This window comes from Falco rusticolus, chromosome 11, assembly GCF_015220075.1.
Source record: "Falco rusticolus isolate bFalRus1 chromosome 11, bFalRus1.pri, whole genome shotgun sequence".
Taxonomy (NCBI): domain Eukaryota; kingdom Metazoa; phylum Chordata; class Aves; order Falconiformes; family Falconidae; genus Falco; species Falco rusticolus.
In genome coordinates, this window is record NC_051197.1 from 24,301,881 (window position 1) to 24,316,464 (window position 14,584).

Consider the following 14,584-nt stretch of genomic DNA (forward strand, 5'->3'; position numbering starts at 1 on the left):
CAAGATAGTACTTTTTGTTTTTTTTTTTTCATTCAATACCTACATACTTGTGTTATCCATCTCTCTGATGCTATTGGAACATCTTTGCAAAATGTCTTGAAATCATCTGGTGTGAATACATTATATTTTTGTATTTGCATTCTCCTTAAAAAGTTATATTTTCCTAAACTTTTTACTCAGTTTTTTTCATTACATTTTGTTATGTGCTGTTCCAGTGAGTTTTAGGTACTCTACATTTTTAGTATCTTCAGGAGAAAGAAGTGATTTATCAAAGTGAATATGAAAAGACTTGGTTTCTAAAGCTAAAAATATCTTGTAGCAAAATCTTTTTTTTTCCCCCCCTTGATTTTTGAATTATTGACATTAAGTAGCTATCAGAACCACCACTGGAGTTAGAAGTTGTACTTTAGTGTGCTTATCAAGTGATTATGGCATAAATATTTTTCTTAGTGCCCAATAATGCTAAAAGAATTAAAACTATCTACTGTCTAAAAATTACTCTTCTTAATCCTTATAGCATATACTGTTTAGTTGGAGATTACAGGTGCAAATCAGTTATAGGCAGAAGCAATCCAAAATTAACACATCTAGTGCCAAAACAGCGAAGAGCAATCACAATTTATATTGTTCCTGAGTTTACTGGGCAGCATTTTATGGGCATCCATTATGTTTGTGGTCTGCATCAATTTCAGTGAGTACAGAAGACGAGAGAAATATTGTCAAGTCACCTCCCATGAGCAGTTACTTACTAGTGTGCGATGAGTGTAAAGCTCTACTATCCTGATTTGCTGCATATGCCTGTCACAGAAGTTGAGGTAATTTTATGAGGCTGTCTTTCCACTTCCCATAAAGGAATAAGAGTAATGTAAGAAGAATAATAGTATTCAAATGCACTTTGGCAATCCACCTGATGCAAACACCTCCTTCTCTATGGTCCTGTCCTCGTAGTTACAATCTGGAAATGTCATGATAGAGCCATTTACCCCAGTTTTACAGCAGTCTCAGGAAGCCAAGGTGGCAGTTACTTTGCTCACTGTAAGGCATTTCTGCACTGCCAAGATGACCAAGGGAGTCTCGGTTCATGTAAGTCTGTGACAGATAACTTCTTGCCAACATTTCCAAAGCAAAAGCTTTTCCAAAAGCAATTTAGGCACAAGTCAGAGGATGAGCCAGGAAGAAAACAAGGAAAAGATGATTGTGTTTGCGTTTGTGTCCACATTGCTGGGATTTCACAAATAACCTGTAAAATAAAGCAAGCAGTCATTTGAGAGAATACTCCATGGAATTTACCTTTCCGATATCTGGTGGATGACATCTGAGAAGTGATTCAACGTGCAGAACAGTGAGGGTATAATAGTGTGTCATGCTACTAGGATACAGTTGATTTGCATTTCTTATTGTTTTTATATGGTGAGGAATGCAAAGAATGTAGCACTGTATTACATTGCTGATCACTTGGATCCAAGAATGAGTGGTTCACAGTCTGCATTCTCACAGCGTAACCCATTACATGAGGGTTTGCCCTTGGCCAGATTCTGACAGCTATATACGTTAGAACTTTCCACGGCCAAAACTCATCACATAGATCTGGCAGTCCTACTATATCACTGGCACACAGGCAATCTTAGCTACTCTTACCAGTACCGTATGCAAAATGCAGTTTTGCAGAAGACATGATGCATTTGTATGTAGAAGCCAGAATTTACAGCTGCATACATCAGTAAGTACCTGGAGCACATCTGTACAGGCATTTTGTGTGCACAAGTAAATTATGTGACATTTCTTTTCTATAATGCAGAAAAGAAACCTCTTAGCATTAAAAATGAGGAAGTTGGTAAAAACACAAAAAGGGTCAGTTGGGAAAATCAGATTTTCTTTTGATTTTATTATTCCTACAAACAAAACCTCAGCTTACCGTCTTATAATTTCATTTCTGTTTGCAGGGCTGCTTATCAAATGAAATATTTAAGGTTACTCAAGTATGTCTAACTCCCACCAAGTACAATTACATGGAAGACAATAATCCCTGCCCCATAGGTACAATGGCTTCCAGATGTGAAAAGTTAAAAACAGAAAAAGAGTTTTATATGCTATAACACTTGTATTTAATATTCAGTGGTTATATCAGATGGTTATTTGAACAGGAAAGATTAAGATGCCCTTGCAACTGAAAATATAATGCTGTACTGCACATTTTTTCAATATTGCCATGATATATACTACATTGTTATTGCATCACCTGTAATAATCTTGATATACAGAATTACTAAAGCCGTAAGTCACTGAATTTTAAATACCTTCTTTTTTAAATGTATGCATTTTCATCCCAACATTTAGTCATTCACAGTCACTGCTCAGTTGTGGAAAAGAAGTAGTATTATCCCCATCCTGTAGCTAGCAGTAAGCAGATTAAAAAGATCAGTACCACTTTTGTTGAAATATGTGGGAAGGACGCTGATTTAAATGTAAGCAGGTTCAAGTTCCAAAAAGCCTTGAAATGTAAGGAAGTGGTTGTGGCAGAAATACAGAACTTTGGTCTTGTAGTCCTAATTCAAATACTACACGCTAGATTGTCTTCCTTACTTCTTTTTCCAAAACAATAGGGAAAGAGAAAATGTAACGTAAAGATGAAAGAAGACAAATGCAAAGAAAGGACTTGGTCTACTAATCTTTCTGTAATTTCACTTCATTCCTCTTCTTAATACTAATTTCTTAATAAGTTAAGATCTTGCAGAATTAGAATTAATAAAAGAAATATCCAGACCTTTGTGACTAACATGCAGAGGCTAATGAAACAAAATTAGGAGAAAATGAGCTGGTATTTTTTCTTTGGAAAATAGAACATATTTGCATTCCTCCTCTGTTTTATGTTTTGCCACGAAGTTCTATCAGAAGGATGTACAGAGAGTGCCTCATCATTCATAACAAACATTAGTATAGACTATAATAGGACAGCCACCTGTCCATAGAGTAATCAAAACAGTTGATTTGATGGTAAAATCTTCTGAGCAGGTCATGTCCTTTGGATAAGCAACTCTTAGGCTGTATTAGGGCTTTGTCTCTAGTTTTTAGACACTCTTAAGACAATAAACATTAAGGTAAGGAAAGCTTTGGCACCATCACAAGCTATAGCATTGCAATGCAGGATTTTAAATATTTAGAGTCTTCTAAGAAAAAGAAGTAGAAATAGTTGTAGGTAAAAGAATTTGCCAGCAAGGCAGTCTGCTACTTGTATGAAGAGTCACTGGAAAACGAGAGTTATTAAACAGATAAATTCCTTAGGACAGGAACTTCTTATCTGTGTGTAAGTCTGCATGTAAAAATGAAAGTAAACTAACCTTTGAAGAACAAAAAAGCAGAGATAAGGTGTCTGTGTATGATTCCAAGGTACCTAAAAATGCAATAGTAGAAAACAGGAGCATATTATTCTCTGAGATAAATGCATGTCCTCATTAGCTGAGAGAATGAGTTGACTAGTTAATGCAATTAAAAATCTTCATTTGAGCTATGTTACTAACTAGGTCATAGCAAGGAAGTATATGGTCATATGGAAATAGAGACCTGCTCTAGTGAAAATACAGGTTTAAAATTACATATTTTTACCTGTGCAGTACATTATGATAAACAGGAGATAAATAGGCCAGAGTGGCCTGTATTCTATATTCACTTTTGACGTATGTGTTTAAATCTGAGATGAATGGTCTTTCTGAAATTCAGCTAGTGGGAGAGACTCCCTATGTGACATTGGAATATCACAAATATTTCTCATCAGAACTATACGTAAGCCTACTGTGACATGATGGGTTTTTTTCTTTTCATTGAAGGGAAATATCTGGGAACAAATCCTGAGAATACCCTTTCTCCTGGAAATAATTAATGCTGTCCCTTTCATCATCACGGTAATCATATTTGAATTAATACATTTGCACATTGCACTTTCATAGCTGCCAAATACTTTTAATTTTTATTGAAGTAAATTTGAACCATATATGGATGACAGATTTGTGTCTGTGGGAACAGAAAACTGTCAACAAGAAGAAGAAGATAGTTAGCTACATGAATGAAGTAATAATACAGATCAGTTTCCCCTTCCTCCCCAATAGGGGATAAATAAAAACAAAACCTTCTAAGTCAAACTACAACACAATTAATAAAATAGACTAGCTAGATAAAAAAATCTAAGAATATCTGGTGTCTGCAATGAAAATTGACTGTGCTTATTTTATCAAATTATCTTACATACAGTTAATCACAAAGGAAGAAAAAATATTATTTAAAGCCATATCTCACATTAGAAACACATTAATAATAAGTATTTTTCCCAAGTGTTTCATTGCTGCTTGAATAGAAAAGCTCTATCCTTGAATAGAAAAGCGTTTAACAAATTTGTTAATTTTTCTTTCAGATTTTCTGGCCAGTCCTAAGAAACCTGTTTATTCCTGTATTTTTAAATTGTTGGCTGGCAAAGCATGCTTTAGAGAATATGATTGTAAGTATGAAAAAGGAAATAACTATTTTTGACTTTCTATTTTTTTAGTATATTGTCTTTAGTAGGATTTTCACAGTGCAGTACACCGTCCAGATTTAATAGACAGCTAACTAGATGTGTATTTAGATGATACAAATGGTCAAGCATTGCTAAACTTCTTTCTGCATTACAATTATCAAAAATTAAGACATCAAGTGAAATCTCAATTAGTAGAAATTGTTACTGTGCCAACAGGGAAAGTTGGAATAGCTAATTCTTTTGCTGCTCTTCCATTCATATACAATTGCAGGGGACTCAACTGCTATGCCTTAATTGGTCCTTGCAGCCTGTAATTTGTAAGTTAGACATAAGCAGACAGACCTTAGGGCAGCTTCCAAAAGTATCAGGCTTGTGCAAGGATGAACAAAGAACTAGTTAAATAATCACAGAATCACAGCTGGCTCTTTCACAGACTTCTATATGATCAGCAAATTCTAGAGTGGTTTTGAATGACTGCATTTTATCAAGGCACTATATAATTCTTCTATAGAATCAGCTCATGCCTTATTAATTGAAAACAAAATATAACACCTATTTTCCATTAATATAGAATGATCTTCACAGAGCCATCCAGCGCACACAGTCTGCAATGTTTAACCAGGTCCTCATTTTAATATCTACCTTACTGTGTCTTATCTTCACTTGGTAAGTGGCCAACCCCCCATTGTTTTTATTATATATTGGCTTTTCTTCCTTTACTACATGGTGATAAAACAGGCATTGTGCAAATCATGCATTGAAATATAAAGAGTAATGTACTTGAAATGAAAGTGTTAACTAGTACCTGGTACTGCTGGGGTCCTGACACACTGGGTTTGGAAACAGAACTGCATGCATGGGAAAGGGAATCATTCTCAGCCTAAGGAAGGAAGTACAGATGATGAAAAAACACGGGAGAAAGGAGGAAATTTACATGCACACCAAGAAAGCAATCTCAGCAGAAAAGTCACTCAGATTCGAAGAGTACTAAGGTCACCTTCCTCTGACTGATAGGCCAGACAGAGAAAAATATGCAAGATCGCTCTGGTGACCAAGTCAGGTTCACAAAGGGACTTTGGGGACAGCTGTTAATAATCTAGATTCCAGAAAATGTAGGTTTTATTTATCTAGGTTACAGAAAGTAGTGGATAGTAGATTAAATGCGTTACTCTGAGTAACTTTTTTTGCTGCAAAACCTGGAAAACTTAAAATTGATGGGAGTTTGGGAAACATTAAGGAAAAAATTTTGAGGGCATTAAATGTAAACGTACTTGGTTAATGGAATCCATGAGCTACATGCTACTGGAGGCTAGGAAAAGATCCACAGGAAACACCACCTGATTGCTCCGTTTTTGTTGTATGCCTTAGGGATCTGCTGTTGACCAGGGCTGGAGACAGATAAAGTAGACTACATGAGTCTTTGGTCTCTGGTAGTATGGAGTATGGTCATGCTTATGTCTGTATAAATGCACAGTGGTTGTAATGTAACTTGGTAGCTTACTTAACATACAGAATTTTCTGAGCAGTAGTGTCTGAGAAGTGAGTATCATGTCTGGGAGAGAAAAAAAAAATAGAGGAAGAATGTGTATGTTACAAGAGAGTGCAGAAAGGGGCAGTGAAGAGAGATGCTGCTGTGTGGAAAGGCTGAACCACCTCTATGCATGTGGCCAGACAGGCTGCCTTTGGGTCAGCACACTTGTAAAGTTTGCTTTGTCATTTTGAAGACACTGTGATTTTCTGTTACTTTATTTCTCTAGCTTGTTTTTCTGATAGCCACTGTTACATGCTGCCAAATGTTTTTGGTAATAAACAAATAATGGCTTTTTCCAGTCTTGTCCCTTTGGGTCCTTTATTCAAGAGGAGTTGTTTGTTCTAGCTAGTGGCTAACCAAATGGTCTGATTTTACTCTTTGTCTTATGGCCTCACAACTGCATAATGACAAATGCTGCAAGTTCTAAACAATAACGAATTTACCTGGGATTAAATTTGGTATTATGGCCCTTTGAGAGGAAATTTTATATGAATAAGGACTACAATACTTGAACCAGAATGCATAACATTCTATCGCTGTAGCATTTGGACATTTTTAATTGGGTCTAATTTTGCTTTTTTTTTTTTTTACAATAAAAAGTGCTCTGTAGTAAATGCGCCTTACCTTTTTTCACTAACCTACTTCAATATTTTACTGAACTGCTGCAAAAAAGCTGTATCTAGTTCTCACTGAAGTAAGCTAGTTAACAAGATTGTTTCCTAAGAACTCACTGTGATGATCCCTGGTTGAATGAGGCATAGAAGCTGCAGCTGAACAGAAAGAACATCATGCTCACCACCAGGCATTTTGATAACTGACAGTAAACATGCAGAAAATGGCAAGCTCACCTACAGTAATTATGTCTGGTCTCAACAGCCACAGATACCAGCTCGTATTAAATACTGACCTAACATTGACCCTTCTAGACTGCAAAATAAGCTAAATAGGGTGAAAACACCCTGTAATGCAATAACGAAGGAAATCAAGGAGTTTTGGAATTATAAAAACAGTTGTTCAAGCATCTGCAGCTTGCCTAAGCCAGAGTTCTGTTCAGGCAATTGTTACTATTGCTTACATGAACACACATAGTAGCATTTTTACAGTTTTTTACCCAGCTATGTATGATTTTATATTACAGAGTATATGTTTAAAAAAATCTAAAAATTTCTCTATAAACAGTCAAAATTCTTAGCTTAATCTTTTTTATTATGTTGTGTGTATGGGGAATTTGAGACAGTGTTTCATTTTAAGAGACATCATTTAGAGCTTACATGAGTTTCTTCGTGCTGAAAGAGGAGCAAAGTCCATTTCCAGAATCTGTCCACTTAAGGATGGCTTTCACCAGGTTGATCTTTCGCATTTTCTGCAACAGCAAGGAGTAACAAAGTGCATTCCCCCCAAATACGTACGGGAGCCAGCACTAGACTTATCCATACATGTAATGGAGCACAACACAAAAAAATTCTGAGCTAGCACTGGTCTGGTTTCATAATTACGTGTTGGTTACATTTAGAGATACTACCTTGGTCAGTGAAGTACCATAGCTTCAGTAATGTAAAATTAATAAGCCTAGATCAGTAGCTTGAATACAGTGCTTACACTTTCAAAGCACTTTCCCATTAGAGATATTCAGTACCATGGGGACATGCTCCTGGTGTGCTTTTGGCACCACTGATAACTGCCCTCACTGTGTCCCCCTCTGACCAATGACTTTCAGTCACTGTATGGATTAAATTGTAATACCACAGCCTCTCTTAGTTGTGGTTGACAGGCTTGCTTTTACCATCTGCTTCAATAAGAAACATTGGCTTCTCAGCACTTCTGAAGTCAATATAATTTTACAACATAGGGTCCTTTTCAAAACCATGCTTTTTTGTCAGACACATAGAAAGGGTTGGCATGTAGCTTCATATGGGCATTACACCATTTTATAAGAAGTCCAAGATGGTATGAAGGACAGAAAGACTGTTCTTTCTACTTCCGTTTTTTATTGGTTCAGTTAGACTGGTGCACCGAGAAAGTGCTTTCTTACTGGTTCGAGACCGAAACCTTTGTAAGACTTTTGATGGTCATTGCTGTGAGAAGGTGTAAAACAAATAAATGCTGAAACATATCTACTTTCCAGTGGTTAGTTCGTATCTAGAATATATGCTCCTTAATCAACTTTTCAGAATTTTAGGTATATTTTGAACATATTTAAAAGCAGTTTTTTGCTGAGGTGTGAGATTCTTTCTTTACTTCCATGTACGACAACAGAAACCTGTAGTTCTGCATGGAGTACAAAACAGCTTGATATGTACAAGCATATTGGAGCTGACATGTCTCCACTGAAATTTCTGAAAGTACAGTTTTGCTGCAGAATGTATATTGTAGGATCTTTTCTGAAAGTTTGTGTGTTTATAGAGTAAGAGGGTATTTATATCAGAAGACAGTTATGTCTGATCTTTGTATGGGTGCAAGTTCAGTGAGTAGAAATGTGCATCTGCCATCTATCTGTCTAGCCAGAGCTTAAATTATGCTCTCTCAAATGTGGAAGAACTGTTTAGTCTCAGTCACTTAGAAGTGCCTCAGCACAGCCAGGATCCTGGGAAAGAACCTGGCTGGACCTCCTGGTCTCTCCTGATAGTTTACAACGCAGGGAGAAAATTTGGTATTTCTAAGCCTAGTACATTTCTACTTCTACTTGTTCTTCTAATGTGTAGCCAGCAGCATTGCATTTGTTACCATTTGACTGGTGATCTTTCTCAACGGAAGTTTTCTTTAAAGATCAGTTTGAGGGATCTATCTTATGCATCATAGCTGCTATAAAATGGTGTATTATAGAAAACTGTTAAAAAAATTATAAATGCATATAAAGGAGCTCCTCAACTTTCCTTCTGTCTGCATATAATAAGTATTTTCAGAATACCTTCTACCATAGCAAGCAGAAAATCCACATAAAATTTATTTAATTCTGCCTCATGCATCATCAGCAAACCTGTCAGTTACATATCCACAACAGAATGTTACAAGTGGTGGTTACACCTGTAGATGCATTACAACTTAAGGCTTATAACTCAGGTGCAAGCTTTCAGATGAAAAGTTGAAAAAAATAAATTATCTAATGTTTACAGCTAATTGGCTGATCTCACAGTTCTTAGAGATCATTATTCAAGCTCTTCTTTGCACTCAATATAGTGGGAAAAGGCTCCTTCTGTATTTTTGTATATAGTTCAACGTTATTACAGAATAAACAGTAATCACATAATAAATTTTTTGTCTATTCCACTCCTTGATTTTTGATGATAATTGTGTATGGATCTGGGAGTAGAACTCATATGCAGAACAATAAATTCATAAGACCAACTCCGTGTATCTGTAGTTTACAGATTATATACCAGGATATTTTTTCTCTTTTCTTCTGATTTCAAAGACAGATTAAGCTATCCAATAATTTTTCCTTCTTTAAATACCTCAGAGGCCTCCTAACCAGAGCAATTGTATATATACTGAAAGAGGTATACAGACTGTTCAGCAATCTCTGTTGATAGAGTTTTAGTGAAAGTTACAGACCTAGTCAAAGTATATGTTGTGTCATTTAGCTAATGGATGTTTGCACTTGTTTGTCAAATGGAATACTGATTATTTCTGTAAACTGTACAAGAAGAAAAATGACACTGAATGACTATTTCAGGCATCTTTCTGTGACACAGTGAATCATCTATTAAGACTTATTTTGCTTTTTAAGTCAGTGTTACTCATATATCACCAGTGTAGAATGATTAGCTTGTGAAAAAGGTGGCTACAAACTGAGATGGACGTTTATTTTTTTCATACTGAAGACTAAGAAACCTGCACAGACTTTGCTTGTGTCTTCTTTGAAAGCTCACTGAGGTCAGTCTTAACATTTTTTACCCTTCGGTGCTTTCAACATCAGAAAATTAGGATTTTTCCATACACTGATTTACAGAATAAACATAGTATGCCAGTACTGTAGCCTCAATGTCAATTACACAATCAAAATTCTCATCTGGAGGGAACAGTGTAAGTTCCTTGTAAGGATGAAAACAAATCCAGACAACAGTCTAGTCCAAACAAGACAAACTAATACCTTCAGATCTGGAACACTTAGGTTACAGAAAAAACCCAACCAAACAAAAAAGGATCAATCCACATAAGGTTAGTCAAAATAAGTCATCTCAGTACTCTGGTTCCCTTTATTATCAATAAGTAGAGGCAGACACCTTAGAGGGTAATGCAGATGCGAAGGGAACTTAATCACCACATGGAGGTCTGTGCTTCTCTGCCCTTCTGTGTTGATTATATCAGGAGCCTACAATGGCAGCTCTCCAAGAAAGATGCCTAGCATTAAGTAGGATGAACTTGAGGAGTGTTGGTGGATTACATAATGTAGAATAAAATGTGTTTTTTGGGTCTACAGTTCTTTCTGTAATGTTATGTTTTGTTCTACAGCACTCTCAGTGCTCGGGCCCAGTCTCAGTTTGATTTAAAGAGATTTTCTGCGTTCAAAAAGAGCACAAAAATAAACTGTAGTTCTGTAGTTTAGTTTGATAAGATCCAATTATTCTGAAGTGGTAAAAGCACACGAAGTCTCAGGCTCTAATGGACTAAACAGGAGTTGCAGAACTTAAATCCCAGAATATGATAGAACATTAATTGAAAACTCTTAAGTAACTGTAAATAATACAAAATAAATTATTCAATTTTTTTTAAAAAATCCCACAAGGTATTAAAATAATAGTGCTTGTGCTTTTCTTTCTTTGAAATAAAGCAAATCTGTCAGGAACTTGCTTGTTTCAAACAAGGGATCTCTGTATTTTCTGTTTTGAAATATTCCTATACAGTGCTCTTCAAACATAAACAAATCTAGAAGTAGGCCAGGTAGCACCTTGTAAATCCATTGTTTTCAACTTCCACCCTACTCTTGTCCTACTTCTTGATTGCTGGGATCGAGGCAGTGTGTAAGGGTAGTTTTCCTGTGGGTCAGTACCATTAGAACTGAAGTCTGCTTCGGGCAGTACCTTAACTCTTCCTTACGTGATGAAACAATGAAAAGGCTGTGCAGCCTCCAGAACGTCAATAACAAAGCATTTCTTAAAATACCCATTTGTCATTTGCAAACAAATAATCTATCAATTCGATTAGACTTTATCTGAAATATCGCTTTCTGGGAAAAGCTGTGTGCATCACCTCAAGGACAACATTTTCATCAGCTTTTGGAGGAGAAAAACACTGTACAGTATATTTCTTGGGTATAGAAATTTCTGAGGTGGCTTTGCTAAGATCTGCTGTATGGGACGCATGTGAAAACAGAGGCTTGCCGCAAATAGTTGTCAATCTAGATTATTTATGTTAAACACAAATTCAGATAGAATTCTTGCTGTTTCTAATGGAATACGGACTTACAGGTTGGGCCACGCCTTTTTTACCTTTGCTAGCACGGGGGACCATTTGCTTACATCTGCATTACTAGTGCTTAAGGGCCAAAGCCTTTGAGAAGGCACAATGAGAATGAAAAATTACAATGAGAAAATGCAATAAAACCCCAAACTTGTTTATTGGATTAAGGCTTTTGCACATTTTTAGGCAACTGTTGTATTGTCACACCAAAGAAATATTACCATGTATAAATTTATTTTCTTTCTTTCCCCTTTGGTGGATACCATGGTAATTGTTATAACACATTTGTAAAAATATTTTTACGTGTGTAAGTTCAAGAGTTCAGATCTTAAAAAAGCATATGGGTGATTAGAGCTGTTAAGAATGCTGCTTAAAGAGGACATGGACTTAGGCAACTGAAAAATTGGTTAGTTGTTTGTGAGAGGCAGAACAGAAGTGTTTATTGTAGGGAGAGCAGAAGTAGTGAAGCCCAATCAGAAGTCTTTTTGGCTACCCATCAAACATGGTTTCTATGGAAACCTAGGTAATTATACAGTGATTTTCATGCTATTTTAGTTATGAATTTGGTAGTGACATAATATTTCCTTTGTTAATCTTTTTAGATGATTCTCCATATTTCTAAAATAATTAGGTCAGCATCTTTCCCATGCGACAAGCAGGGAATTCTTTGTGTAACTGATGTAATGGAACATTTAAAACTAGACACTGACACCGGTGAAATTAACAATAATTCCAATAGTCTATTTATTGTGGTCTGTGGAAGAAAGTCAAAGGTTAGCGAGTTCAATCTAAATTATCTTCTGGCTGTGACAGATACATTTGTAGTCATCTTGTCGTCTTCTGAAAATAAAAAATAATCAGAAAGACACAATGGTAGCTCAGAAAGCTACACTTCATAAAACCTCTATAAAATGGAGTGTCAACATCATATTATTTATAAACAAATCCTTCTATTTTTTAGAAATAGAAATTTTAGAAATTTTTTAGAAATCTAAATATTAAATTAAGGAAGTAAACAATATGATTGAGAGATTTCTGTTGTTTTATTGCACCCTGGAAGATGAGTCGGAGCTTCAGGTACTTGTAATATTTTCAAGTTACAATCAAAGCTGTGCTGATTTTCTAGCACAGGTTGTGGATCATTTATTAACCTGAAAATCGTTAGTTCCAGACTAAATTTAAGATAAAGGTGAGCAAAGTTAAAGTTCAATAAATTTGAAAGACAACATAAATTTATCACATTTTCTGTTCTCTATTGTTCTACCACACAATATTTTAATATTTTGTATGAGTAAATCACCCATCAGCAATTAATGCAATGGAAATGTCACAGTCTAGTAGTGTGTTCTTTAAATCAGTATTATTAATTGATACTAGGAAGAATTTTCAGCACGGCTTGCAAGACTTTTACTCTTGGTGGGAGTTAGACATTTAATTACTTGCCATTCTGAAAGTTCCAGCCTCTATCTTGTGAATCATTTGTGATCAGTCTCTTCTAATAATCTTTTCTGCTATGTGAAGGTACTGAAAATTCAGTCATCAGAATATGCATTTTTAAGTAACGTGTAAAAATAGATTCAAAACCAAACTCCTGCCCAATAAGGAGATAAAATGTCTCTCAAGTTCTTTCCCAATATTTTCCCCGTAAGTTTCACATGATGTAAAAATGTGTCTCAGATAACAAATGCTGCTAATATTCAGAATAATCTTGACAAGTTTTCTTTGAAGATGCACTGAGAATATTTGGGATACAAATTATTTTACACAAAATATTATGCATTCTGAATATGCCATTGGGCGAAGAATTTTTTGACCTTTATTATCATATCTTGTAAAACAGTAATAATATTTCCAGATACCATGACAAGTAAAGGTTGTTCTGGAAGTAAAGGCCAATTACCGTTATGAAAAGAGGAAAAAAGGTAAATTATTTTGAGTCATATAGCACTTGGACTGTTAGAAATACAATGCTAAAAGACTACATCTCCATAGCATCTTTTCATTGGGAATTATATTTTGAATTCTGTGGGAGATAAATAAAATCAAGCTGCTACCACTATTAACTAATCATGGCTTGCCAGCATGTGTAAAGCAACACATAAAATTCCTCAAAGTTAATCTAAATGCAATCTTGTCCTTGTTCATCTGCAAGAGCATACCACAAGATAGAGTGACTTTAAGGAATATGTAAAGTTTTAGTAAAATTAACAATTAAATTAGTAAAGCCTGCTTTAATTTTCTGTGTCACACTGGTGTACATAAGGACAGAACTAGGGCCACAAAATATAATTCTGTAATTGTCATGTGAACCCCATGATGTAATAAAGGGCAATTTATTGAAAATCTGGAAGTGATTATCCAAATAGCATGAACAAATAAGATGTCAAAGAGAAATAGAATGCCATATTTCATTACAAAATCATCAATTACCATATTTTAATGCGTGCAATATGCGTTTGAGATATGTCTGTCTTCAGAAGTATCAGTACTTGAAAAAGATCCAAAGAAAAAATGCAGTCAGAGAAAAGGTTTTGGGGGTTGAGACAAAGGGAACTATGGAGGTAAACACAGCAGGCATGCAAAGGGATGCAAATTAGGATGTGGGTTCTCTAGTAAGCTTTCCATTGGTTTATAAACATACATGCACACATACACCTGCTGCTGAATCACAGGCTTGTAAGTAGATACCTTGTGTGAAAATGTAGATGTTACATATGCCAAATATGCATGTTACTTTCAGAACAGAGGTGACAAGAATAACTTTGCTAAAATAAAATGCTAGAATAAAAGTTGATCTGGAATACAACCAGAATCTTCAGGCTGTGAAATACTGTATCATCATATGGGTAAAAGAAATCTTAGGTTTTGCTTTGGTTTTGCGAGGACTTCAATAAAAGCAGGTATTCTCCTTAAAGGGGCAATTTGTTATATAGAGTAAGTATTAAAAACCTCTGTCTTCCATCTCCTTTATTACATGAAGGCATTGTATTTGCACTTTGCAGTAAAAACAAAATCCCGATAGTTGCATGCTGTCTTTCAGAATGTTATATCATTTTAGGCAGCAGCAAATAGAATGCCATGTGTAACAACAGATGACTAATTATGTTGAAGATGCTACTTCACCATTTAAAATTCAATGCCTGGCA

At 35.4% G+C, this 14,584-nt stretch overlaps 1 protein-coding gene across 7 annotated transcripts in view; it reads left to right on the top strand.

Annotated features, from left to right (window-relative positions):
* The window catches only part of KCNT2 (potassium sodium-activated channel subfamily T member 2), a 151,161-nt gene that overhangs the window by 48,807 nt on the left and 87,770 nt on the right, over positions 1 to 14,584 (top strand). For all 7 annotated transcript variants that reach the window (XM_037404677.1, XM_037404678.1, XM_037404672.1 and 4 more), the window contains 3 exons: positions 3,825 to 3,899; positions 4,406 to 4,489; positions 5,079 to 5,173. In XM_037404677.1, coding sequence (XP_037260574.1) covers positions 3,825 to 3,899; positions 4,406 to 4,489; positions 5,079 to 5,173 — 254 coding nt within the window. The remainder of the gene's footprint in view (positions 1 to 3,824; positions 3,900 to 4,405; positions 4,490 to 5,078; positions 5,174 to 14,584) is intronic.